The sequence below is a fragment of the Diceros bicornis genome, chromosome 1, assembly GCF_020826845.1.
Source record: "Diceros bicornis minor isolate mBicDic1 chromosome 1, mDicBic1.mat.cur, whole genome shotgun sequence".
NCBI classification, from domain to species: Eukaryota; Metazoa; Chordata; class Mammalia; order Perissodactyla; family Rhinocerotidae; genus Diceros; species Diceros bicornis.
This window is the reverse complement of record NC_080740.1, coordinates 68,015,763-68,041,241: the sequence shown is the minus strand read 5'-3', so window position 1 is coordinate 68,041,241 and position 25,479 is coordinate 68,015,763. Positions and strand designations below refer to the sequence as shown.

The 25,479-nt window shown below is 52.6% G+C and overlaps 1 protein-coding gene across 5 annotated transcripts in view; it reads left to right on the top strand.

The window, feature by feature from the left end:
* Window positions 1–1,223: 1,223 nt before the first annotated feature.
* Window positions 1,224–25,479, top strand: part of TNIP1 (TNFAIP3 interacting protein 1) — a 44,607-nt gene continuing 20,351 nt past the window's right edge. For 2 of the 5 annotated variants that reach the window (XM_058544408.1, XM_058544399.1), the window contains exons 1-6: window positions 1,226–1,568; window positions 16,810–16,981; window positions 18,178–18,312; window positions 19,684–19,769; window positions 21,233–21,316; window positions 23,797–23,988. In XM_058544408.1, the coding sequence (XP_058400391.1) occupies window positions 16,846–16,981; window positions 18,178–18,312; window positions 19,684–19,769; window positions 21,233–21,316; window positions 23,797–23,988 (633 nt within the window). In that variant the 5' untranslated portion in view covers window positions 1,226–1,568; window positions 16,810–16,845. Of the gene's footprint in view, window positions 1,569–16,809; window positions 16,982–18,177; window positions 18,313–19,683; window positions 19,770–21,232; window positions 21,317–23,796; window positions 23,989–25,479 lie in introns of all 5 variants that reach the window. The other 3 variants (XM_058544404.1, XM_058544409.1, XM_058544410.1) reach the window with 3 other exon arrangements.

Below are 25,479 nucleotides of genomic sequence, written 5' to 3'. Positions count from 1 at the left end.
GGGTAGAGGTGAGGCCTGAGAGGCGCTGAATCCAAGATTCTAACCTCCCTGTACCCTCCCCCATTGGTGACACTCAGTGGTGTTCTGTTTGGTGTTTGCATCCCTCTCTCCCTCTGTCGCTTCAAAATCAGGGTGTATGTGAACTTATTTTCATAATTCAAATGAACTAGAATTAATACTGTTTTGAGAATCTGATGACACCTTTGAAGCAACTGAAGGCCTCCCAGGATGTCACAAAGCCTGAAAGGAGAATCCTCGGATAGGCATATACTTGCGTAGGGGAGCGCGCGCGCGCGCGCGCGTGTGTGTGGTCACACACAGTGACGGTTGCCTGACAGATCTCTCCTTCCATAAAATGAGGGCCTGTATGGAATAGCTCCCGAAATCCTTTCTGAGGATGAGAGCCTGTCAATGACTAAGTTTTCAACAGTTCCAGTGAAATGAGTGTTTCGCAATAGGTTTTTCATAAAGCTGTATTTACCCAACTTAAAGAGCTGTCTTTTATCCCAAGGTTAGGCCTTTCCACTTTTTGGAATTAAAACGTACCCTCTTTTAAATAAAATGATTGGCTTAAAAAAAAAAAAATAAGTGTTCCCAACCTTAAACCAAGTTACTGCTCCTTACTGGTCTGGGAAATCCCACAGCCTATTTGGACGATCTGGCCCATAAAGGTAGGCAGGGTAGAAGGCAGGCAAGGATTTGCCCACCTGGGTTTGAATCTTGGTCTGGCCACTTAATGAGGTCATGTAACCTCTCTGTGCCTCGTATATTAATTTATTTATAGTAAAAAGGGGGATAAAACCCACTGCACTAGGGTGGCTGTGCGAATTAAAGTAATGCGTGCAAAGTACTTACAATGTTAGGGCAGTAAGTTAGCAAAAAAACTGTTAGCCGTAATAATAAGATTCTTTAAGGGTTCATTCACCTCGGAATTTCTATGAGCTCTGCTAAGAAGTCCAGGAAAGCCCTGGACGGAACTCTGGGGCCCTGAGCCCTAGCTCTGGCTGAGCTCCAAATGCTTACGTGCCTTTTGGCAAGTCCCCTCCCTGCTCTGGCCTGTGCGCCCCTCCGCACAAGGAAGGGGTGGGGTGGTCTCTGCGGCTCGTCTCGGCTCAGAAATTCCGGCTTGCAGGGTGGCCCCAGCCGCATTCCGGTGCCAGGAGTTTCCGGCGCGGGGCTGCCCTGACCCGGGGCGGTTGCCATCCGAGGCGAAGACAGCCTCGGGCCTGCCTGCGGGACGGGTTACCCGCGGCTACCGGGCCGACTCTCGGACCCCCAGACCTCGGGCGCCTGCTGTTTACCTCGCTCCGTCCCTCCCCGGCGGCCGCGGGCCCGCCCGGACGGCGCGACGCGATTGGGCGAGCCGCCTGTCAATCGCCGGGGACTTTCCCAGGGGTAGGGCGGCCCGGCCCCTGGCACTTCCTCGTCCCGGTCCCTGTCCCTCTGCCCCAGCCCGGAGCCTGCGGAGTGCTGCGGAGCCAGAGCCTGGCCCGGGCCACTACTCTGGCCCTGGACCCCAGGCTGGACGCGGAGAGCGCGGCGCTGTCCCGCAGGGCCCCCACCCTGAGGTAAGCCGGCCTGGCTGGAGCGGAGGATGCAACGAGAGGAAGGGAGTCCGGGACCGGGCCGTTCAGAGCCTCGGCAGTGACCCGGCGTCGGGTAGGAGGTCAGGCCCGGCCAGGTGGCCCGGGCTCCTCCGCGCCTGGGCCCCGGCGCGCGAGGTTCCGGGCGCGGGGCGCCTCGCGCGGCCGGGGTCGGGTTGTCTGGGGAATCCCTGCCAGGCGCGGAGGGTGGCGGGCGCGCGTGCGCACTGCGTGGGCGAGCGCGTCTGGGAACGGCGTGCAGGCGGGGTGCACCGCGGCAGCCCAGCGGGTGGGGGGAGTGTGCGGGCGTGGGTCTGTTTACACTGTGGGAAACCAGTTTTGGAAGCAGTGTGCACATGTGATGAGTGCCCACCTCTTACTGGGCACTTACCAAGTGTTGGTCTAAACCCTTTACATCTATTAAACTCATTTAATTGACACATCCATCCTCAAAATGAGTGTTATTATTATTATCCCCATTTTACAGTTTAGGAAACCGAGGCACTTGGAGATTGGGGTCACACAGCTAGGGAGTTGCGAAGTCAGAATCTGAACCCTCGCATTTGGCTCCAGAGCCCCCTCTATGCTTTCTGTTGACCATATTGTGCACACAATTGGAGACAACTTTTGTGTGCACGTGCAGGGTAGCTGTAGTGAGTTTCTGGGAGCGATTTTGGGTGTGGGGTTTCTGCGAATCGGTGAGTTTTCCCCTGTAGAACATTTATGTGCATGTGTGTGTGACGGTATGTATGGAAGTGATTGCATTGTACATTCATTAATTGTGTATGGGAGTGGGTGGGAATTTTGTGTGACTAGGTGAGAGATTGTGTTTTGGTTGGGGGGGACTTTTGTGGATGATGCAGAAGAATCAGCAACATCCGTCTCCACCCCCTTGCAGAATGACAGTGCAGGGAAATCTGTGGATTCCTAATGCATCATTTGTATTTCACAGTCAAAATGGAATTCAATCAGCACTTACTCATTTTCCAAACAATGGGGTATGGTAGAGGGGAATTCGGCATCTGATGAGAGGTCAGGAAAGGGGATTTGCAAATTTTTTTTTTATTCCTGACAATGACTGTTGCAATAGGAGACTGGAATATTTATTAATACAAACTCATAGCAATCCTGTGTTGTATTAATATTTCTATTTTACAGCAGAGGGAACTGAGGCAGTGAAAACCCAATAATAGTAATAATAACAGCTTACATTTATGAACACTTACCATGTGCCAGGCACAGTGCTTTACATTCAGTATCTCGTTTAATCTTTTCAGCAACCCCAAGTGATAGCCACTATTAGTAGCTTCCATTTTCAGATGAGGAAACTGAGACCCAGAAAGGTTAAGACTTGCCCAAGACTATTAGCCTTGAACCCTGGGCCCTGTTCCCTTCCCACTGACGAGGCTGCTGTCCTGGCTGTGTCCTGGGAACATAATATGCTCAGGGACTGGTACTTCATGGAAGCACTTGATCACGTCCTTCTGGAAGCTGCAGCCATGAGTGTCCTGTGTTCTACGACTTATGTGACCCTGTTTTCCCCCACCCATGGGTGTCCCGTGGGTATGGCGTGGCGCTCACGCTGAGGGTTGGTGCCTGCCCCTATGCCCACACCAGGTCTTTTGGGGCCCCAGGAAGCCGTGGGATCTGACTCATACCCTTCCCCCCAGTGCTGCCTGTGACTTGGGGCCCGGATGTCCTGGGTTGGGTCAGGCCGACCTGATTTGAGCACCTCAGAATTGTAGGAGGTCGTCGGTCTGCCTCCCTCTCTGGGTGCTACTGGGTTCTGCTTACTCCCAAGCTCACTGTGATGTAGCTGCAGCAGCCTTTTTTCTACTCCAGCATGCCAAGCTTGATCCTACCTTGAGGCCTTTGTGTGTGCTGGTCCTTCTGCCTGGAACACCTTTCCCCAGCTCTTTCCATGGCTGGTTCTTCCTTATCTGTCAAGTCTCAGCTCAAATGTCACCTCCTCAGAGGGGCCTTCCCTGACCTTTCTATGCAAAGTAGCCCCTTTTTTCACTTTCTGTCATATTACTGTTGTACTTTTTTTCATACATTCGTCATGCTCTGAAATAATCTTGTTTGCGAATGAGAAAGTATAGGTATAGAACTTAGTGTCTGGCGTATGGTAATTTTTAGTGTTTACTCGTTTGTTGTCTTTCTCTTTTCCTAGAATAGAAGGGTGAGAGAACGCTTAGTCTTCACATGTGCCTCCCTGATACTGGATAAGGGTGTCTGGGGTCAGGGTCTGCTGGGTTTGTTCAATGGATGAGTAGAACAGAAGAAACTAGGATAATGGTGCATTTCACAGATGAGGAAACTGAGGCCTAGAGATGGGAAGGCACTTGTCCCAGAGAGGTGGGGCAGAGTCAGGATGAGAACCAGAACTTGCTTCCCAAGGCATTTTTTTGCTCTTCTGATAGTCAGCAAACATTTCCTGACGGCGCCCAGTGCGGTCCAGAGTGGCGTGATGTGCAGGTGCAGAGGGAACTGGCTCTGCCCTGCAGGAGCTTGTAGCGGAATGGGGAGGGATGTGCACTGAGTGCTATCTGGAAGACCTTGTGTGCTAGCAAGTGCCTGGCAGTATGTCTGACTGGAGTGCAGAGCAGTTTGGGGGCATCAGGTGGTTAGGGGGCTCCTGGAGGAGTTGACTTCAAGGCCAGGCTCTAGAAAGATGATGAGGTGCAGAACGGGGCCTGAGCCCCTTCTGGAACTTAGTAGACTGAGCAGAGGATTTGGGGTGAGGCTCTGCTGGGTTGGGGGAGCTGACCAGCTGGGCTAGGAAAAACCCTAAAGGTCTTGACTATCAGGTGGAGAAGTGTCGGTTTTTCCTTGTCGGCTGCGTTGGGAAGGGATTAGAGCAGTTGATTGGCAAACTGAAGCATGCATCAGAATCACCTGGGTGGTTGTTAGATTGCTGGGCTGTGTCCTCAGAGCATCTGGTTGGTGGCTGGTGGCGATGCTGATGCTGCTGCCTGGCCGCTCTTTGAGAACCCTTGGTGTAGATAGAGCACACGCTTTCGAGTTCGGCACACCTGGGTGGGTGCTGCCTCTGCTTCCTCATCTGTAAGATTCTGTGACATCAGTGCTATCTTCTAGAGTGGTGCGAATTAATGAGACGCATCAGGCACTCAGTAACTGCTAGCTGCTGATCTTGTTAATGATGATAATCATGAGGATACTGAAAGCTTTTCAGTAGATGAGGAGGATGGTTTGACTTTCCATGTGTGGGGATAACTTGCCTTTATCCCTCTGACACCTGTGGACCATGCTGTGTCCTCTCTGGATGGGTTGTCCTTTGCTTTGTCTCAGATGTCTTTCCGTCCCTGTTTGGAATAGTGGAAGCTTCTATCTTGGAGGGGCGTGGAGGATATCTGGCCCAAATTCCCTCAACCGCACCCAGCAGGTGATCATCAGCGCCTGCTTGACCCCCACCGCCAGAGTGAAGGTGCTCTACCTCATAGACAGCCCCTTCCAGTGATGTGACAGATGGCTTGCTTTTGTGGGCCTGCCTCCCCCGGGTTCAGGTACAGGTTCTTCCTATGTCTCCTCCTCTTTTTCCCCTCATTGCTCACCTGACCACTGGAGGAAGGGCCGGGAGGAGAGAGAGGGCAGTAGCGTGGTGGGGTAAAAAGAGTGCACACCTGGCCGCCAGAAGACCCAAGTTTGCCTCCCCTCGGTGTCACTACTGTCACTTGCAGCCTTGGGCAGGTCTCTTCCCTTTGCTGGCTTTGGCGTCCCAGCTGCAAAATGAAGGGACTTCACTGGCTGGTGTCTGAGGGCGTTCTCTTCCAGCTCCACAAACTCTGCAGTCCAGTGATTGGCCGCCCTCTCTGGCTCTAGTAGTTTCTAGTCTCTTCCCGCTGGACCAGGCCTTTCTGAGCCCACCCTCCGGCTCCTGGCTGCTGCACCCTGCCTGCCCACCATGCCTGCCCTCCTTCCCTGACTCTCTTTGAAGGGAGGGTGTCTGGGGCCCTCTGGGGAGTTGCCAGAAGGAAGGTACAGGGAAGCAGTGAGAAGCTCCCTTTCCTCTCTGGAGAGCAGAGCTCCCCACCCCCAGACACAGACCTTGGCAGCCACCAAGGCCGGCCAGTTGTAGGAAGTTCTTGATGTTCTTCCCTCTGCCTGGCCCAGGACAATCACTCTTCCCATGGGAGCAGATGACTGGCCTGAGGAGCTGTGTGAGGGCTGTCCCCAGGCAGGGCTGAGCTCCTCTCTCCCCGACGACCTCCCCAGAGAGTGTTCCCTGTGTTCTTGAGCACCTATGGGTGGACAAACCTGCTGGCCCAGGCAGATGTGTGTGTGGGGGGAGGGCGGGGGGTGCTGTGGGAGTCATGTCACCAAGGAGTCATTCTCAGAAGCCAGAGCTGGTATTTTCAGGGCGGGCGTGGGGGGGTGTCCCATGAGTCAGGGGCCTCTGGTTTGGTCTCCACCCACACGGAGAACGCTCTCTCTGCTCTCCATTGGCCGGCAGTCTGTGGTCGTGTGCCTCCATCGTGGCCAGCTCCGTCAGTGTCTGAGGAACCCTGGTCCTTCCACACTCCCACTTCTGCCTCTGCAATTGCTACCCCCCATCTCAACCCCTCAGAAGAGGAACAGAGTCTGAGGATGGCAACACTGACTTGTAGTAAATATGAAAGAATCTTTCAGACGTAGAGGGTAACATGCAGACACCTGGGCATCCACCCATCTGGCTTAAGAAATAACGCATTTTCTGTATGCTGAAATATCCCCCTTCTCCTCCCCTCCAGAAGAAATAAATGTTCTGAATTTAGAGTTTATTCTCTTGCATTTCTCTAGTTTTCTTTTAAATATATACATCTCTAAACAATATGTAGTATTGTTTTGTATGTTTTAAAATGTTATTTAAATGCTATCATACTGTCTGTATTCTTCTGCAACTTGCTTGTTTTGCTTAATATTTGTGAGAGTCACCCATGTTTATATCTCTAGCTCTGGTTCATTCATTTTTCATGGCTGTATGGCTGTATAGTATTCCCTGGTATGAAATTGCCCCAGTGTATTTATTCATTTTCTCCTACATTAGGTAGTTTCCAGCCTTTGCTATTAAAACAAGACATCTTGGGCATTTATCTGAATAGTCTTACCCGCTGTCCAGCCGTCCCCTTCCTGGCCGTTATCACTGATAGCCATTATGGCTCCTGTTGGGGGAACACTTGAAGGTCCACAGAGAGCTCTACGGTTTCTAGTTGGTCCTCACAGCATTTGTCTAGGGAGAAGCAAGGGAAATGAGGCCTGCTCAGGGGTCACCTGGTGAGGGAGCAGAGACAGTATTTGAACCCTTTAAACCCTCTGTCCACCATATTTTGTGTAAGGGGAATTCTCAAAAGTTGTTGTCTTGCCCCTTGGAGGGGGGAGTTACGTGGTTAGAGTAATCCTTCATTGGGTAAACCAGCTTTGGGCATATTGGGGACAGTCAAGTCACCCATCCCTTTTGTCCCAAGGTTGGCCCTAGTGCCCTTTGTCCCTATAGCTGAGAGTTGAGACGCTCCTTCTGGGTTAAGTGAGGTCCCAGCTGTTGGGAGGGAAGCCGGGCTTCTTGGCATGGAGTGTGTGCACCTGTAGATCCCAGGCGCTGAGAGAAGGCGTGCGTGGGGGAGATGGGGAGTGGGCTGGTGCAGCTTGGGCTGCCTTCTCGGTCCGTCTTAGGGGGCTGTTGGCAGTGGGGAGCACAGGGTGGGGACCAGTGATGTGATCATCAGGTGTGGGTTCTGCTTTGTCCCTTGGGAACTGTGCGGCCTTGAGCCAAGCTCTGCACCTGTCTGCACTCGACTTCCTCTCCAGCAAAGCAGGTGTAAGGCCCGGTGTGAGGACCCACAGGCAGTGGGTGGGAGGCCGTGCTCTTGTTTCCAGCTGAGGGTGGTTATCTGATGTCGGGTGCTTCTCTTCCCCGCTTTGTCACCTCGAGGCCAGCCCTGACCTTCCTGAAGGGAGGTCTTTCCCAGCAGGTTCCAGGTTGAAACTCTCCTCTACAGTTGCCAACTCTCCACCCACCGAATTCCTTGACTCCTTGACTAGAAATCTTGTCCCCGATTTTCCCTTCTTATTTATGATCAAGTCTCTACAGCCTTGTCTGTCCACACGAAGCAGGTACATAGTAAGGAGGCTCTCACCCCTGCCCGCAGCTCTCCACCCTCATCTGGTGCCAGAACAATAGGCCTTCCTTATTGCTCTGACCTTATCAAGCCACTTAAATGAAAAAAACCTTGTTTAGAAACCTCCCTTTAAAAAAGTTACAAAATAACATGTTCATTGGAGAAAAGTTTCAGAAAACTCAGGCAATACAAAAGGTATAAAGTAAAAAGTGAAAGTTGTCTTCTCTCACCTTCCTCTCCCCTGCCCCTGTCCCCACTGTATTTTAAAATTAATTTTAAAATAGAACAGGACTAGGTTTCCCTTGTAGAGAGTTAATTACAGGTAAAATAAAAGTTTCTTTTGATTCCAGTCTCCTGTCCTAAGTCCTTCTCTAGAGCTGTCTACTAGGAGCAGTTTGGTGTGTGTTTTTCCAGATCTTTTTTTGTGGACATTTAAGATTTTATATAGGTGTGTGTGTGTATACACACACACACACACACACATACATACACACACAACTGTGTGTGTGTTTTAAATAGCATCCTATTACACGTATAAATCTATATTTTGATTTTTTCCTTAATGATATTTTATGGGCATCTTTCTGTTGCTCCATTCTTTTTGATGGCTACATAGTATTCCATTGAATGAATGCACCATAGTTTATTAAACCAATCCTCTCTTGATGGACAGTCAGGACATTTTTGCTATTGCAAAGCATGTGGCAGTGCACATCTTTGTCCAGCCCCTGTATACAGCGAGGCAAAGATTTCTAGATTCTTAGTTAGGAGATTACTGAATCAGTCAGTTACCTCTGGCCCTTTAGAAAATTAAAACCTCCTCAAGCATACTTTTCTCTGAGGGAAGTTTGTTCTCAGCCAGTCAGGCATACAAGCAGGTAGTTGACATAATTGAGAAAGGATACTGTTTACTGTGGGTGACCCAGCTATAAGAAAAGCAAATATACTCGAGGTTACATCAATAGAAACAAGGTTCCTCTCTTTGGTCAGGCAAACCACACCTGAAGTGTTGTGTCTAGTTTCAGGACCAGCTACAAATAGGGTATGGGCGGAGGGTTGAGGGGGTGACTGGGGAGGGGTCTGGAAGCCAATCTGTATAAGAAGCAATGCAAGGAACGAGGGCCCGTCAGCCTCGGGAGAAAGCTGCAGGCTCTAGATCTCTTCAGGGCTGAGATGGAGAAGAGGGCCATCTTGTTCCTTATTCCAGGGGACCCCAGAGGGCAGAGCGAGGGCGGTGGATGCAGAACTGGGAGTAGCCTAACTACAGCTGGTGCTGGCTGCCCAGGGAGGCTCCTTGGGGAGGAAGTTGGTGAGGTCTGGGTCGCTAAAGATGGTCAGCCGGAGTCTCCCGGGGGCCGGCTAGCACAGGCCTGAGTTTCCCCTGAGCTTCCTTCCAGCCCGAGATTCTAAGCCCTGGTCACAGCAGGCCATCAGGGGCAGACTGGGACCTGGCTGCATACAAAGTTAGAGACACTCGGAGGCAGGGCCTGGGAACTTGGGACGTGTTCCAGATAGCCGGGCAGCAGGACTGGTTTCCTCCCCTGAGCTGCAACCCATTGCCTCTCAGGCAGTGCAGGCCAGTGGAAAGGGCACTGGTGTTGGAGTCTGACAGGTCAAGGCTGGATTATTTGTTCTGCCACTAACCAGCGGTGTGTCCTTAGGCAAGTGACTTAACCTCTCTGAGTCTGCTTCCTCGTCTGAAAAATAGAGATAATGCTATCTATCCGAGAGGATTGGTTTCCTTCCTAGAAAACAGGGATCATAATTTTTAGAAATCAAGATTTTTATTATCAAGAAAATGAGGTAATATGCATAATGATGCAGCCCAGTGCCTGGCATATGGTAGCTCTTAACAACTGTCAGGTCCTCTCCCAGCTTTAGTTAGACGTCGTTGGTCTTCTTTTGCAATGGTTCCAGCCAGCTGATGGCCCTGGTCCACCCCCTGTCCCCAGGCTGGTGGTGTGGAGCCTGAGTCATGGAGGCTGAGTGGAGGCAGTGGGGTGACCTCTGTGGGTGAGTCAGTGGAGGGGAGGGGAGGAAGAGGGACACCGGGGAGATGTGTGCCGTGTCTGAGGGACACAGTCCTCAGGCTGGGCTGGAGCCTGGATGCATGCCAGGGAAGAGGGCAGGACCCGGCAAAGGGCTGCAGACGTCATCGGGGTTTCTGACTTCTCTTGGGGAGGTGACAGCACTCCTGATAACCCTTGTGGGAGGACTGATAGGTCAGGGAAATCCACTTAGGCATTAAGAGGGATTGGAACTGAGAAGAGTAGCCTTCTCAAGGTAGAAGGTTATAGAAAGGGGTGATAGTAAATTGCAAGTTCTGTAATGTTAGAACTAGAAGGGGCCTTAAAGATTGTCTAGTCTACTGCCCTATGTTATATTATTGCTATTGTCTAGTCTACCCCGCTATGTTACATTATTGCTATTGTCTAGCCTACCCTGCTATGTGATATTATTGCTATTGTCTAGTCTACCCCGCTATGTTACATTATTGCAAACCCCTCCTTTCAGGAAACTGAGGCCCATTGAGGCCACGTTTCTCTGGTGTTCCCTGACTGCATCCCACGACTCCTGAGCCCCCTTCCTCATAGTACACCCTCGCCTGCAGCCTCTTTATTACTGAAGTGGTTGCCAAGACTTAAGTCCTTGGCTCCTGGCTGGCAAGGATGCCAGGGTGGGCCCCCTGAGTACACGCCATCTAAAGTAGGTGCTGTGTCTTTGCTGACAGTCATCAAGAGGGCACAACCTGCCCTTGAATGAATGGACCTGGGGCCACAGTTTCCCCGACCGTGGAGTGGCGGGGAGGACTGGAGGTCATCGTCACAGAGCACGAATGTGGACAGATCTTTGCTTAGTTTGCAAGGTGCCTTCATGACGCCTCACTGCCTCTAATCCCTGGGGGGAATTGCAGGCTATTCCCATTTATAAGGAGGAAAATGAGGCTCAGATGATTCCCAGTCTTCCGTGAGTGTGGTACTGTGGTCCATGAGCTTCTTGTAGCCACGTCTTCACTAGCGATGATGGTGTACCAGTGTCCCTGCTTAATGGTTATTCGCAGTTACCAGAAATTAAGTGGGTGCCACAGCCTGGCTTGCTGAGGAACCTAAAAACTCTATTGAAGGAGGGACTGTGTGAGTGGGAGACCTGGCCCTTAAATCAGCTGGGCACAGTTATGGGGCTGCCTCACCCTTTTACTGAGAACTCACTGTGTGTCAGGTACTTAGCTTGGTACAATACACATTAATATTAGTTTGGAAATTTTATTATAGAATGAATACGTTTCTTGTTAAATGGTCAGGAAGTAGCGAGTAGAAAGTGAGAACCCCCTTCCAACTGCACACGTATTGTTTCATTTAATTTCTTTAATCTGACACCAGGTAGATTCTGTTAATGTTCCTATTTTGCAGATGAGGCAGCTGAGGCTCAGAAAATGTGAGTGACTGGTCCTGTGTCACACAGCCTGCAGGCTGGACAGAGCTGGGTCTAGGGTGAGGCCAGTGCGGGCGAGGCCCCCAGGTGCAGCATGTGAGGAGGGCTCCCACTCAGGGCCGCGTGCGTGCACTGGAGCGCCCCCTTCAGTGTTGCACCTGCGTGCCTCTCTGTAGATCTTGTGCTGTTTGGACCCTGTCTTCCCGACTCCAAGGCTGTCTTATCTCCAGTGTGCTCAGTCCTCTCTCTTTCCTTGACTTGCTGCTGGCTTCCAGTGCTTGGGTCTCCGTCGATCCTTAGGCCAGCTTTAAGACATCGCCTGGTTTCTCTCCAGTCCAGGCTCCTCCCTGTGCACATGAAGGGATGGAGCGGAGGTGCAGGGAGCAGACGGGCTCGCCCGTGGCCGTGAGAGCGGGCAGCAGACTAGACGCTAGGACTTTCTGACTTCCTGTCCTGTGCCTTCCTTCCTGGAGACCCTTCCCTTCTCCCCTCCATCACCCCCACCCACCAGCATCCCTGGCAGCCCCTGCCTCTGTCTGGGGAGGTGGCCGTTGGCTGCCATGACCCCCAGTACCAGAGGTCGGCTCTTGCTTTTCCCCCTGGGGCAGGGAGAACCTCGCTTTTCCCAGGGTTGCAGGATGCAGCTGTGCCCAGCGGCATTAGATTGGGCTGATTAAGTTCCCAAGTGGGCCTCAGTTTCCTCATCTGTCAAACAGCATCAGCCCTGCCTTCTTCCCAAGGCCGTGTGACAATCAGGTGGAAAAACAGTGCTTGGGAAACTATTAGGTATTTTGCAAATGTTATTGGCTATGCAAATTCATACCATTTGGGGGGCCTGGGAGCCCCTGCTAATTAGCACATGGCTAATCTCATGACAGTCTCAGGTGGGCGAAGCATTTCAGTCCAGAAGCTGGAATGTAAATTTAATTTTCAACCCTCTTCTGAAGTGGAGGCTGCGATTTGGGCCCACGCTGCCACCCCCTCAGACCCCCTTGGCTGCTCGCCTGTCACGCCTCCTCCTCCTCCTCCTCCTCCTCCTCCTCCTCCTCTTCTTGTAGCGATGGTTCCCTCAGTTTCAACAGCATCACTTCCATCTTCACACTCTGTGGGCCCCCTTCTGCCCCCAAACCAGGCATTTCTGGTTCCGGCGGGCACTCCCAGGCCCCTCAGATGGGCTATGGGAGGCCCGCCTCAGCTGAGGTCTTGTTTTGGAAGAAGGCCTGAGTTGGCTGCCTCTTCACCACCGGCTGTTTCTGTTTTTGGAAGGTGGGTTGGTGTCCTGCTGCTGATGGGTCACCTGCTGATCTGTAGCTGCTGGAACCGGGCCCACTTGGATGTGGCCAGGCCCCGCAGGAACATGGCAGGGGAGGAGGGGCGCTACTTTGCAGTGGGATCGCAGTGCAGGCATGTAAACGGAGGGTGGAGGCAGTGGGCAGACTGGACAGAGAGCAGGGACCTCCTAGTTTCGGCTCCATCCTGATTTTTTGTGTGACCTTGGTCTGCGTGCTCTGGACCCTGACTCACTGCCCTCACAGCAAGAGGGAGCATCAGCTGAGCTCATGCCCCGGGATGCCTAGGCGCTGAACTCCGGCACTGCCCCATGCGAGGCGTGGGGCCCGCAGCTCCTTTCCCCTTTCCACACCCACTCTGTGGTCTATGACCGAGGGGAACCCTGGGAGGCAGGAGGGTGATGCAGCCCCTCATTCAGGAGCCTCTGGACGCCTGGTAACGGGGATTCGCCTTGTTGCCCTTGGAGATTCCTGTCCAGCTCTGTCATCCTGGGAATGATTCCCCTCTCCAGGAATGGTTATAAAAACCACATGACCGGGAGGAGAGTTCCCGTCCACCTGGCAGTCATCTTGGAACTGCCTCTGACCAGCTGGGCATGAGGTCAGCGGACGTGGAAATTCCCCATTTCCCTCTTTGTGTTTCTTTCCTCTAGAAGTCCAGGCCCTCTCTTGGGTGGCTCCTCTGATCTCCAGAGGGTTTTCTCACAGTAGGCTGCTTCATCTGGGTTCCCTCTGCCCGCCGCCTGGCAGCCTGTTCTCTCCCCCTGCCCCCAGGCTCTGCCCGCCGAGGCTGGAGTCGGGGAGGATAGCCCTGCCTGCCCTCTCTTTTGCTTCCCCTGAACTGCTTCCCTGTTGGCTCCCCAGTGCTGAGGGTGAGCCTGAGCGTTGCGTGGTTTAGAGGATGTGGAGATGGGGTTTCAGTTCCTGTATCCTGCATCCTGCTGTGTTGCTTGGCCGTACATCGGGCATCTCTGAGGGAGCATGGCTGTGCCAGCCCTGATTCTAGAAGTATATGGTTGTCCAACATGCCTCTGGTCAGTGGGTCCTGGCCAGGCTCTCGGATGTTTACACATGGCCTCTCAGGAACAGAGGCAGGGTCAAGGACTCCTGGTCCTTTCGGTCTTTCTGCTCTGATTAGAGATTTATGGAGGCTCTATTTTGGACCACTCTAAAGATACCCTGGTAGGCAAGATGGACTTGGCCCCTGCTCTCATGGAGTTTCCAATCTGCTGGGCAAGCCAAAGGTGGAGTAAAAAACATATCCAAATCATCACGCATTGTCAACTGGGAGTTCTGTTTAGGGTGAGTGTGGAGTGGCGAGCAGGAACCAGAACGCCTGCTGCCACTTGTCACCAAAGGTGGCTACCAGCCCCTTCCAGCTCTCCGTCTCCCCATTTGTGAACTCCATTCAGCTCTCAGTCGTGGCTCACCCTTCCAAGTACCAGAGCTGTGCTGGTGACAGCACGCTCCTGCCTCCAGGAGGCTCTCAGTCACAGACGCAAATGCTTGCACCAGTCAGGTACATTCCGTGCTGTACTGGGCGGCCAGTGCTTTGCTGGAGAGCCCCATGAGGAGAAGGGGAAGCGCAGAGGAAGGCCCCCGCCCATGTCTTCCAGCATTTTTGAGCACCTTGCTATATGCCAGTCGTTGTGCCAAGAGCTTTACCCACGCTGTCTCAATTCAGTGCTTTATTGCTCTGCTGCATAATGTTGACCTTTCAAGTTAAAAACAAGTCACTCCTGAGAAGCTGAGTGATGACTTTTGTGTTGGGCTTGTGGACAGCTGTCCTTTGCCTCCGTGGGGCCCAGCAGGGTGTGGGTGCGTCTTGAAGTATGTGTTCATCTTCTGTTTGTCAGTCTTTGGGGGAGGGGCCCTGCATGCCAGAACTTCGTTTTTCTTTCTGGCCCAAGTTATCCCCTGGTAATGAGGACCTTCTGGCCAAAATCTTTGTTATTTCTTGTGCTTCCAAGCAGGGGATACAGCCCAGAGGGTGCCCGATAGCCCTGTGTGTTACCCTACAAACAGGCTTGAAGCCGCTGTCTGCCCCTCTGGCCTGAGTCGTGATCGGGCACTATGAGAGTGAAGGAGGGGTTAACTTGGCTTTCTTAGGCAGGCAGAGCTGCGTTTGCATCTTGGCTCTCACATGCTGGCTATGTACAACAGGCCCCCGTTTTCCGTGGGGGATACCTTCCAAGACCCCCAGTGGAAGGACCCATTTGGGTAAATGCCCAAAACCACAGATAGTACCGAACCCTGCATGTACTATTTTTCCAATAGTACATACGTATTTGAGGTGCGCCAGCAAAACTGGCATGAATTTCTTTTTTCTTCTTCACGATTTTGTGGGTAGAAGATTCGTTTTTACTGTAGATCTTAGCAACCTCAGCATATGATTTTTTTTCTTTCCTTATTAAGTCGAGAACTTTCATCTTTTCACTTAAAGGAAGCACCTTACAGCCTCTCTTTGGCGTATCCGAATTGCCAGCATCACTACTCTTGTGCTCTGGGGCCATTACTAAGTAAAATGAGGGTGACTTGAACACAAGCACTGTGATACCACACAGTCGATCTGGTGACCGAGATGGTTACTAAGGCTAACAGGCAGCGTACGCAGCGCGGGTGTGCTGGACACAGGGAGGATTCACGTCCCAGGTGGGATGGAGTGGACAGCGTGAGATTTCATCATGCTGCTCAGAGTGGCACACAATTTAAAATACATGAGTTGTTTGTTTTTGGAATTTTCCATTTAATATTTTTGAACTGTGGTTGACCGCGGGTAACTGACACCATGGAAAGCGAAACTATGGATAAGGGGCAACTGCTGTAATCCTGGCTGAGTTATGTAACCTCGCTGAGCCTCCCTTATCAAACGAGGATACTTGAGTATGTATCTGAGGGTTGTTGTGCAGCCTAACTGAGGTGATGCTTCTGAAGTGTTGAATGCAGTGCCTGGCAAGCAGATGATTAATGAATGGTGGGCACTCTTTTCTCTCAGCGAGCGCTGTGCGCTGTATGGGTGCTCAAAGGGCCTTTGAGGATTCCTGACGGTTTTTGCCCTGGGGGTGGTGACCCAAGTCCTTCTGAGGCCCCCGGTGGAGGCCTTTGGAACTCTTTCGTGTTAGTGAGCTCTTTGTAGGGCTGGAGGCTGGATCGATTTTTCAGCCTCAGGGCTGTTGCACTTACTGTTCTCACTGCCTGGAATATTCTTCCCTCAGATATCTGTGTGGCTAGTTCCCTCATCTCCTTCAGGTCTTTGCTAAAATAACTCCTCTGTGAGGCCTTTCCTGACAGCTCCATTTAAAATGAAAGTCTCGGCCTCAAGGTTTCCTGCTTAATTTTTGACCTTAGATGTTTTCATCACCCCTAATACTGTATTTATCTACCTATCTATCTATAAGCGCCATGAGAGATTTGTATCTGTTTTGTTTGATGATAATTTCCCAGCACCCAGACTGGTCCCCAGCACACAGTGGATGCCCAATAAATAATTATTGGAAGAATGAATGAATGAATGCAAGAAAGAAGTCTTTCTACTAAGTCACAGAACTAGGATTCTGAAATCACTTTGCAGAGTGGTTTCAAATGAAATAAAACAGATGAATTTGAACAGATTAATGCAGAACACCTGCGGCACGAGTAGATTGTGGTTTGATGGAAAATTCTTCTATTCGTTAAAACTGGAAAGGACAGACCATACATGATACGAGACTGAAGGAGGAGGGCCACAGTGTCAATTAGTATATTAAATATTAGTCACGGTTCTTTCCTCCTCTTCTTTCTTTTAAAAAAGACAGTGTACGTATAAATGGAACTTTGGATTGAATTGACTTGCTTATCCCTTAGGGCACAAGCATTTCACTTTAAGGATCACTGATTTAGCGTAAGACTTTCATTTCCCCTCCTCCGACAGGGGAAGGGACTGCCCGCGATCCCACAGTGAGTTGATGGATAGAACCTGTATTCGTTCAGTAAGTGTTTATTGGGCATGCACGTTGTAGTTAGTACCATGCTGCGTGCTGAGGGTGCAGTGGTCCAGGCTCCCTGTCCCTCTGACCCCATCAACAGGATATGAACTCAAATTTTTTGACTCCAAGTTCAGTGCTCTTTCTGTACTCCATGTTGCACCTCATATGTTGATTGCTGTTCCGAATGAACCAGCAGTACAGTAAGGCTGCTAAAAGAAACTGATGCCATTCTTAGGTTGCGTTAATAGAGGCAGAGTGTCCAGATCAAAGAAGGTGACGGTTCTGCTCTGCTGTACTGTGGGCAGACCAGCCTGAAGTGCTGTGTTCTCTTCTGGGTTATGGGGACTGCCTTCTGGGGCATTGATTGACTAGGATGCCTCAATGGCCTGGCCAGCCCCCTGATATATTGCTGTTGTCCTTACAGCCAGGTGGGCACCACTGCAGGGGCTGAGCCACCCTCATGGAAGGGAGAGGACCATACCGGATCTACGACCCTGGGGGCAGCGTGCCTCCGGGAGAGGCGTCGGCAGCTTTTGAGCGCCTAGTGGAGGAGAATTCCCGACTGAAGGAAAAAATGCAAGGGATAAAGATGTTAGGTAAAGCAGACCCTGTGCTCTCCCGCAGGCCTCCTCCCTGCCGCCTGCAGTGCCAGCTGGCATGTGCCTCTGCCCGTCATCCCTCTGGCCCTCCTGGCCCCGCATTGGTGCCTGCCCCACAGCTGTGTCTTTATGCGCTTCTGTAGCACGGTGGCCCCGTTCCCGGCCCCAATTCCCCAGCACCCCAGAAGCATGATGACAGGACTCAGAATACCTGGAGGGGCTGAGAAGGAGGCGTGGGATGGGGGAGAGGGAGCTGGAAGGCCCAGTGGTGGACATGGAAACAGAGTGGCCTTGTCCTCCACAAGCACCAGACATGAGGAGAGTGGCGTCACCGCGGCAGCCAGGGCAGGGCCCCAAGTGTTGGAGCAGGGAGCTGGGCTTGGCTTGAAGCAGGGCGGGAGTAGGTCCCCTGATTTCTCTTTTCCTGGCTTTTGCTCAAACTGTCCCACTGCCTCGAGCAAGGCCACTCACCTCCAGGTGACCGAATCGTCCCCCTCTGTCATCAGATGCCAGCTCCTTCTCCGTGCGCGGCATTCATTGATGTCCCCATCCGGAGGGGTCTCTCTTTCCTCCAAACCCCTAAAACTCTTCCTTTGCCTTGCTCCGCCTTCTCTGGTCTTGGGCTTTGGGGGCGAGCACAGCTTCCCAGTTTACCAAATGCTTTCTCCTTGCTTGGCAGAGCTCTGCTTGGGATGGCCGACTGGGGAGGGAGGGGCAGAGTTTCCCCTTCTCCGCTTGTAGGAGAAGGAAAACTGAGGCCCACAGGGGTGGTTGGTACTATCAAGGGTCTCCACCCTTTAGGCAGCCCCCGACTGTGGGGGCGTAGGCTGTGAGTAGCCCCCCAGCGCCATGATGGTAGGCCTAAGAGAGCCGCTGGCTTTCTGTGGAGTCCCCGGCCAGGTGTGGCCGGGGTGGGGCAGGAAGAGGGTGCTGGGGGGCCAGGAGTTTGTTCTAGATTCCCCTATACTCCTTCTTCCCTGACTGCGGGGCCCACTTCCTTATCCGGCCTGTTTCTGGGTGGAAGCTAGAATGATGTGTGTCCCACTCAGCCCGCAGGCGATGGTGGGAGTGAAGCCCAGGGCCTGGAGCGGCAAGAGCCAGGCAGAAGCAGGCTTAGGGGCACAGGGCCGGGAGAAGCAGCGCACTAAGCTGAGCAATTCCTCTTGCTCCTCCTTTCCCCACTGTCTCCCCAGGGGAGCTTTTGGAAGAGTCTCAGATGGAAGCATCCAGGCTGCGGCAGAAGGCAGAGGAGTTGGTCAAGGACAGCGAGCCACTCCCACCATCGTCTCCCTCTTTGGCCTCCTTCGACCACCTGGCTGAGCTCACAGGTATGGGGGACCCTGTCGCCTGCCTTTGCCCGCACTCCAAACCCTTAACGGTGGCCTCCCTTCTTATTCAGAAATCCACCTCCCCTTCATTTATCCTTAGACCACAGACCATCCTCCCAGGCATGTTTTGGCTGCAGCATCCCCCAGAAGGTCAGGTTTGAAAGGGACTTCAAAATAGTCTTGTCCAAAAGTGCCTGGTGACTCAGCACTCCTGAGGCCCTGGCAGACATTGGTAATGGATCTCAGCTACCCACTGCACCCGAGAGGTGGCTTCAGGATCTTTATCAGCATATTTATTCAGCAGATACTTAATGAGCAGCCTCTATGTGCCAGGCACAGGGCTCCAGGCAGCTACTTCGGGTCACTCAGAGCTGGTGTACGCATCAAAAGCTCTGTGGTTTGGCCCCTCTCCTTCCATTTTACATTTGGGGAAGCTGAGGCCCATGGAAGAATCTGGACTTGCCTGCTGCAGTGTATTTCAGATGTAAGGTTACATATGCTCCCTATTAAAGGAGAATGTTGACTGTGACTAGGGGTTAAAGTCCTGTGCGTGGTCACCATGCATTCCTCTGGCACGTCTCCAAGTCCAGGGCAAGGTCTGGACCAGGGGGAAGAGGTCCCCACACACGGGGCGTGGATGCCTCCTGCTGCAGCCCCACCTTACTGTCCCAGCCCAGGGCACTGTGCCAGCCTTCCATTTGGCTGGTGGTTGCATTTGCTGAATAGACAAAAGAAGGAAAGTGATAATCTCAGAGTCCACTGTGCTGCAGTCAGTGGGCGTTTCCAGGCTCCACTTATCCATTCAGCAGTGTCTTCTGAGTCCCAGATTGGTGCCAGTCCCACCCCCCAGAGTGAGACCTGCAGTGACCCTCTAGGGGCTCCCTGCAGCAAGAACCCCAGGAGTTGGTAGAGGGAGGGCCAAGTTTGAGTCCTGGTTTTGAAGTTGCTGGCTCTGTGACTGTGGGCCAGTTGGTGACCTTTCCATGCTTCAGTTTCCTTACCTTTAAAATGGGGATACAGAACTGTCGTGAGAATCGACTGAGATAATAAATATAAAAACACTTTATTAATGGTAAATTGTCATCCTTGTCGTCATTGAGGTAGGTCCTGGGTAGCAAAGAGCTGTGGCCACCTTGGGATTTTCCCAGCAAGTCCAGGAAAGATGGTCTCTCTGTCCAGGTTCTCTCTCCATCATTCCATGGCCGGTCATTTTCCCAGGCCACCTGGCCCTGTGGGACCTCCTCCCGTTTTCCCAGACTCATGTAGGGAACTCTGCTGGAGAACTCTTCTGGCCAGGGCTGTCCCCGAGGGGGAGGTGTCTGGGCTTTTCCCCTTTCCCTGCTGCTCATCTATGTTTTCTCAATTCTCCAGGAAAGGATGCACATGTCCCAACACCCCCCGCTGACCCTGCACAGCCCAGCGACAAGCCAGAGCCAGTCCAAAAACCTCCATCCAGTGTAAGTTGCCTTTGGAGTCATCGCTGAAAGTTGCCTGGACTTCGAGGTGCTGGGGGCAGATAGAAGAACGTGAAGAGAGAGGGTTGGGGTCAAGAAACCTGAGTTCTAACTTGCTGGGGGATAATGGGCAAGTCGACGGCAATATCTCTGGGGCCTCAGTTCCCCATTTTCAAATGAAGGTCATAGTTAAAACTTACCAGAAAGACCTTGGTGTGCACAGGGAATTCTTCCCGTTTACTAAGTTGAGCATGTCTTGACTGTGCCCAGTGCTAGGAAAACAGATGAGTGTGGCATGGAACTCACATCTCAGACGGAGCACAGACACTGTCTTCTAGAGATTTGCCGTGAGAAGTTTTGATTGGTATCCTCAGACTGGAAGGCACCCAAGTGATCATATCATTTAGCATCTTCATCCTACAGTTCAGGTCCAGAGAGAGAAGAGCATTTTCCGAGGTCACGCAGATAATTAGGGAAATGTAGAGGTGAAAGGGATTTCCAAGGCAGGGCTGAGGTCCAGAGCTGGGTTCTTGGTGGCCATGAGGCTCAGCAGAAACTGAGCATAGAGATCCTCCCATCCGTGTGCCCTTTCCTGGGACGAGGGAGGGCTGAAATAGTCTTTGTAGACCCAGTTTAATAGCAATCCCAGAGCCATTTGCTCGTTCAAAGGGATCATCAGCCTATTCGTTGGTTGCACACCCGGTACGTTCTACTCGCGATGGCTGAGAGATGTGAAACGTCTGGTCGTCCTCGGCCACCCTGGATTTGGGTGAATCCTGAAGAAGTCTCTCCAAATTTGTTGACGCATCTTTGGGACTTATCCCCGATCAGTCTACTCCTCTGGGACCTCTGGGACTGGGTTGGCAAGGCTGGCATAGGAGCATCTTGGTGGTGGTCATACCAACTGCTGTGTTCTCCAGGCGACCAGCTGGTGACACCTGGCCTGGGAGACAGCTCTGGTGCTGTAGCAGGAATGTTGGATTTGCGGTCCTTGGGTGCAGTCCATACTTTTGCATTAACTAATGATATGCCCTCGGTTTCCTCCTCTGTCTAAAGGGGACGTAACCCTCTGACCACTCCGTGTGTTGCTTTGAGAAATAATGGAGTTTGTGAAAACCTTTTAAAAGTGCAAGGCCTTTAAGAAAAATACAATCCTAACGTGCTAGCAGTTCAAGGTCAGCTAGTCCAACATGCCCAACATCTGTTTTACAGATGGGGAAACTGGCCACAAAAGGGACAGTGGGTGGCAGGCAGACTGAGAATCCTGCTTTGTGGTCTCACATGAAGCGAAGTGTAACTGCCCCGTGAGCTCAGCCTCCGCACGGAGGGGCTGCCCGGGTGACTTGGATGTGAGAAGGGGTTTGGTCCTTCCATTCTCTGCCCCCTCGCTGCTCTCAGCCGTGGGGCCCCAGAGGAGGGGCCAGGTGTTTTCCTCTCAGGCAGCCCCTAACTTCCTTTCTGCACAGGGCACCTCCTCTGAATTTGAAGTGGTCCCCACTGATGAGCAGAATTCTCCACCAGAGAGTGGGAGCCGCACCAGAAACACGATGGTGAGTGGACGGCAGGTCCCTGGGCATGTCCCACGTCTCCTCTCTGTTTCACTCACCTAGCCCCGAGTGAGAGGCACTGGACCCACTCAGATCCCTTGGGCACCCTGGAGTCACTTGGGGATACATGAGGGGCCGGACCAGGGGGTGCTTCTCGCTCACATATGCAAATCGCTGTCTGGTGACTTCCCCGACTTGGGCTGCACAGGCAGCCGACCATTGTGAAAGCCTGGGCATGTTGCCAGCCCCCTGGTCTCTCCCAGCGCCGAGCACCTCACACACAGTGACTCAGCCCTTGGGGCTGTGGGCTCTGAGCCCTGGGGGAGTGGAGAGGGTCAGAGAGGCCCAGAGCGGCCCAAGGCAGGTGATTTACCCTTCTGTGCAGACTCTTGGTTCCTCCCAGGCTGCCCTCCAGGGCATCCAGGTAGGAGGTGTAGGAGGTTAAACCTTTCTCTCTCTCACACACACACACACACACACACACACACACAATCACACAATCACACAATCTCACAATCTCTCTCCCTCCCTCTCTCTCTCCCTCTCTCCAGCTCTGGGGTGTCCACCCAGCATCCTCATTCCATACCTTACCCTACTTGCTGCCTTTATTCCAATTATGTCCTACTCTCTCTTAACATGGCAGGCTTATTGGAGAAACATTGCAAAAGGTCTGGAACATTCTCCCTCCCTCCTCACTGAGATTTTTTGGTTGTTATTTGATAGGCAGTAAGTAGTCTAACCTTACTTCACTGACACCTTGGTCTCCACTGCTCATTCCACCAAGGCTTGAGGGATAAATGTGGCTCTTTGGTTCACTGATTGCGTCTTGTATCTGTCAGTTCCCAGTGAAAGGTCCCCATCAAGTGGCTGTCCAGGTTACACTAGCATGCTTTCAGTGATGAGGGGCTCATCACCACACCAGGCGGCTCTGAGTATTAGAAACGGTCTGGGTTTTGTCTCCTGGGAACTTCTGTCGCCTGGTCTGGTCCCTGAGGGCTCTGAGAAGCTGGCCAAGGAGGCAAGACCCCCCCTGCTCAGAAAGTCTTTCACTTTATGATCTTGGACCAGTAACTTCATTTTGTTAATATGTTCCTCCTTTTCCCCACCATGTGCCTATTCTGTGTTAAGCAAAGACAAGACAGCCTCCCTGCCCTCTGGGAGCTCGTAGGCCCGTTGGAGAAATCAGAGGGATGAAGCAATTCATGAGCCTTAAACAAAGCAGCATTCGCCACCTCAGATCCTTTGTGGAAAGAGGCAGTGGGGGAATGAGTGCAGAATTGAAGAAGCAGTGTTATCTCTTGTTAGAATAAGGTGCTAACACTATTACATGGGCATTCACTGAAGGCCAGGTTGTGGCTGTGGGGCATTTCCACTGCTGCAGAATTCAGAGACGTGGGAGGTCAATGTGGCAGAGCACTGGATCGAGAGTCAGAAAGCCTAAGTTCCAGTCCTGGCTCTGCCACTGCCTCACTGGGCAACTTTGGGCAAGTTCCTTCTCCCCATAGCTTGGTTTCCCAGCCTGAAGCCTGAGGCACCGCATAGCTCTGACATCCTGTGACTCCCACAGATGTTAGGGGAGGCCTGCTAGAGGAGCTGAAGTGTAGGCAGGGCTGGGAAGGATGAGCAGAGGGAGCACTGTGGGAATGAAGCCCAAGGTGGCACGGGGCCTGGTGCGTGGGGCTCAAGCAAGGGCAGGTGAGGCTCAGATGCCTGGTAGGGGAGCTGGGCTTGATGCAGTTAGCTGTGAGGTGCCCCTGTGGGCCTTGGGCACAGTGTTGGCATAACCAGGGTGCTGTCTTTGATAAGTGTTCTAGACAGAGGAGAGAGGGAGAGATTGAGTGATTATCAAGATTGGACTCTCCTCCCACAGTATGCTTCATTTCTTATATACTGTACTAGACTGGGATTCTTTGAACTATCTAGAGCTGTGATTCTTAGCCTGTTTTGAGTCTTGGGTCCTCTGAGAAGTTGGTGAACACTTGGACCATTCCCCAGAAGACACACACACAGACATAAAAGTCAGACAGTTTTGGTCTCTGAGTGGCTCCCTGGTCAAGACTCCCTGAGCTGAAGAAGCCATGTATGGAGTGATACCCTCTCCTGGGTGTGCTGCTTCCACATGTCAGTTCCCCCTCATAAGAACCCTGTGAGGTAGAGGGAGGGCAGGGGTGTGTATACATTAAGTAGATGAGGGTTCTGAGGCCCAGAGGACAAGTGATTTACCCACAGCACTCAGTGAGGCCCAGAGTGTGGGAGGAAGGTGGCTCCACTGCTGGTGAGCCAGCTGGTGGCCTGGGAGTCCAGTCCTGCCCTGTGAGTCAGCTCCAGACAGGGAACCTGCGTAACTGCAGAATTTCCCTGGGCTGAGCTGGGATCACAGCGGGAAACTGAGTCATGAGGAATGGGGAAGCCGAGAGAGAATGGCTGGCTGCGTCTGCTCAGACCCTGGTGAAGAGCGGTCTGTGTCCCCTTCCCCCCGCCAGGAGCTGGGCCCCCTGCCCCACGAGGACTCCAACCTGATGCTGCACCTGCAGCGCCTGGAAACCACCTTGAGTGTGTGCGCCGAGGAGCCGGACCACGGCCAGCTCTTCACCCACCTGGGCCGCATGGCCCTCGAGTTCAACCGGCTGGCCTCCAAGGTGCACAAGAACGAGCAGCGCACCTCCATCCTGCAGGTGAGGCCGGCGGGAGGGCACTGGGATGGGGAGGGGTGCTCCCCTCTGCTTCCTCCAGCTCTTCCTGGGAACGCAGGGGTCCTGTGGGGACTTCCAAGGGTGATGTTGGGGGCAGACTTTGGGCTTCTTCAGGGTAGTGAGCAGGGTAAGGAAGTTGTGGGAAGGGACGAGGAAGAGGAAGGAAATTGGGAAATATGGGGTGGGCAGGCGGCAGCAGCCCTGCCTCTGTTTTTCATGTCTAGGCGGGGGTAAGGGAGGGAGCAGAGACCGGCCCCCTGAGGTAGGACCTTCATTATCACCACTTCACAAATGGGGACACAGCCCTTGAGAAGTGATTTTTTTTTCGTCTAAGGTCACCCAGCTAGTAGATGTTGCAGTTGGGATTCAAACCTCAATCTGTCATGTTCCAAAGCCCATGCCCTTAACCATCATCCCGGCCTGCCTCGCGATGTGGGGGGCTTCCTTGCATAACTGTCTCTGGGCCATGGGAATGAGGTCACATTTCCTTCCTACCTAGGCCAGGCCGTGGAGTCGTATGGTCCTTGGTTCCAGTTTGTTGTCAGTGCCGTCAAGATGATTCCGACTCCTGGTGGCTCTGTGTCGGCAGAGTGGAACCCTGCCTGGTCTTTTTGCGCCGTCCTCTCATCTTCCAGCTGCTATTTGTAGGGTTTCAGTAGTGACTCTTTATTGCTGTGTGACCTTAGAAAAGTCAGTTATCCTCTGTCCCTCACTATCCCTGTCAGTAACTTGGAGCTGAGAATGCCTCCCTCATGGGATTGCTATGAGTTTTAAATGAAGCACCTGGTACAGTCTAGAACATAGTAAGTGCTTGAAAAGTGGTCACTGTTAGGATCTTATGATGATCAGTCATTTGTCCTGGATAGGGGATCTTAGCCTTGAGGACTTGGGGGTTTCACAGATAGTGAAACTGAGGCTCTGAGAGGACCTGCTCAGCACCTGAACACCTGTCACCTTAGTGACAGCGATAACAAAGTCTCCTTCCTTCCCCCGGACCCTCCTCTGTGCCAGTCACTGGTCTGTGGGCTCATTCATGTCAGCGAACATTCAAGTGCCCCGTTGAAGGGGGAATCCACCGTGTGTGACCTTGGGGAGGGCCTGGGTTGACAAGAGCAGGAGGGGCATCCAGGCTGGAGACGTGGTGTGAGGAGAGATGTGGGAGCAGAGGACACCAGGGAGAGCACAGGACTCCCATCCCTCCCCAAGTGAGGGGGCTGTTGGGGGGCGAGGCTGGAGGAGTGACTAGAGCCTCTGGGGAGGGCCTGGGGGGCCGGGCTGAGGGAGATGTCAGCTCAGAGCTGAGCTCTGGGGAGGTGAACCTGGTGCATCGCATGGGGCAAGATCATGTCAAGCCTCAACTTTTCAGCTTTGAAATGGGATTCGATACCCGGCCTCATAAAAGGGGTCCTGCCAACCGCTGTTGTTTTTTATATCAGGTGCCTATTTGTTTCCTTCTTAGCTGTTATCACAGCT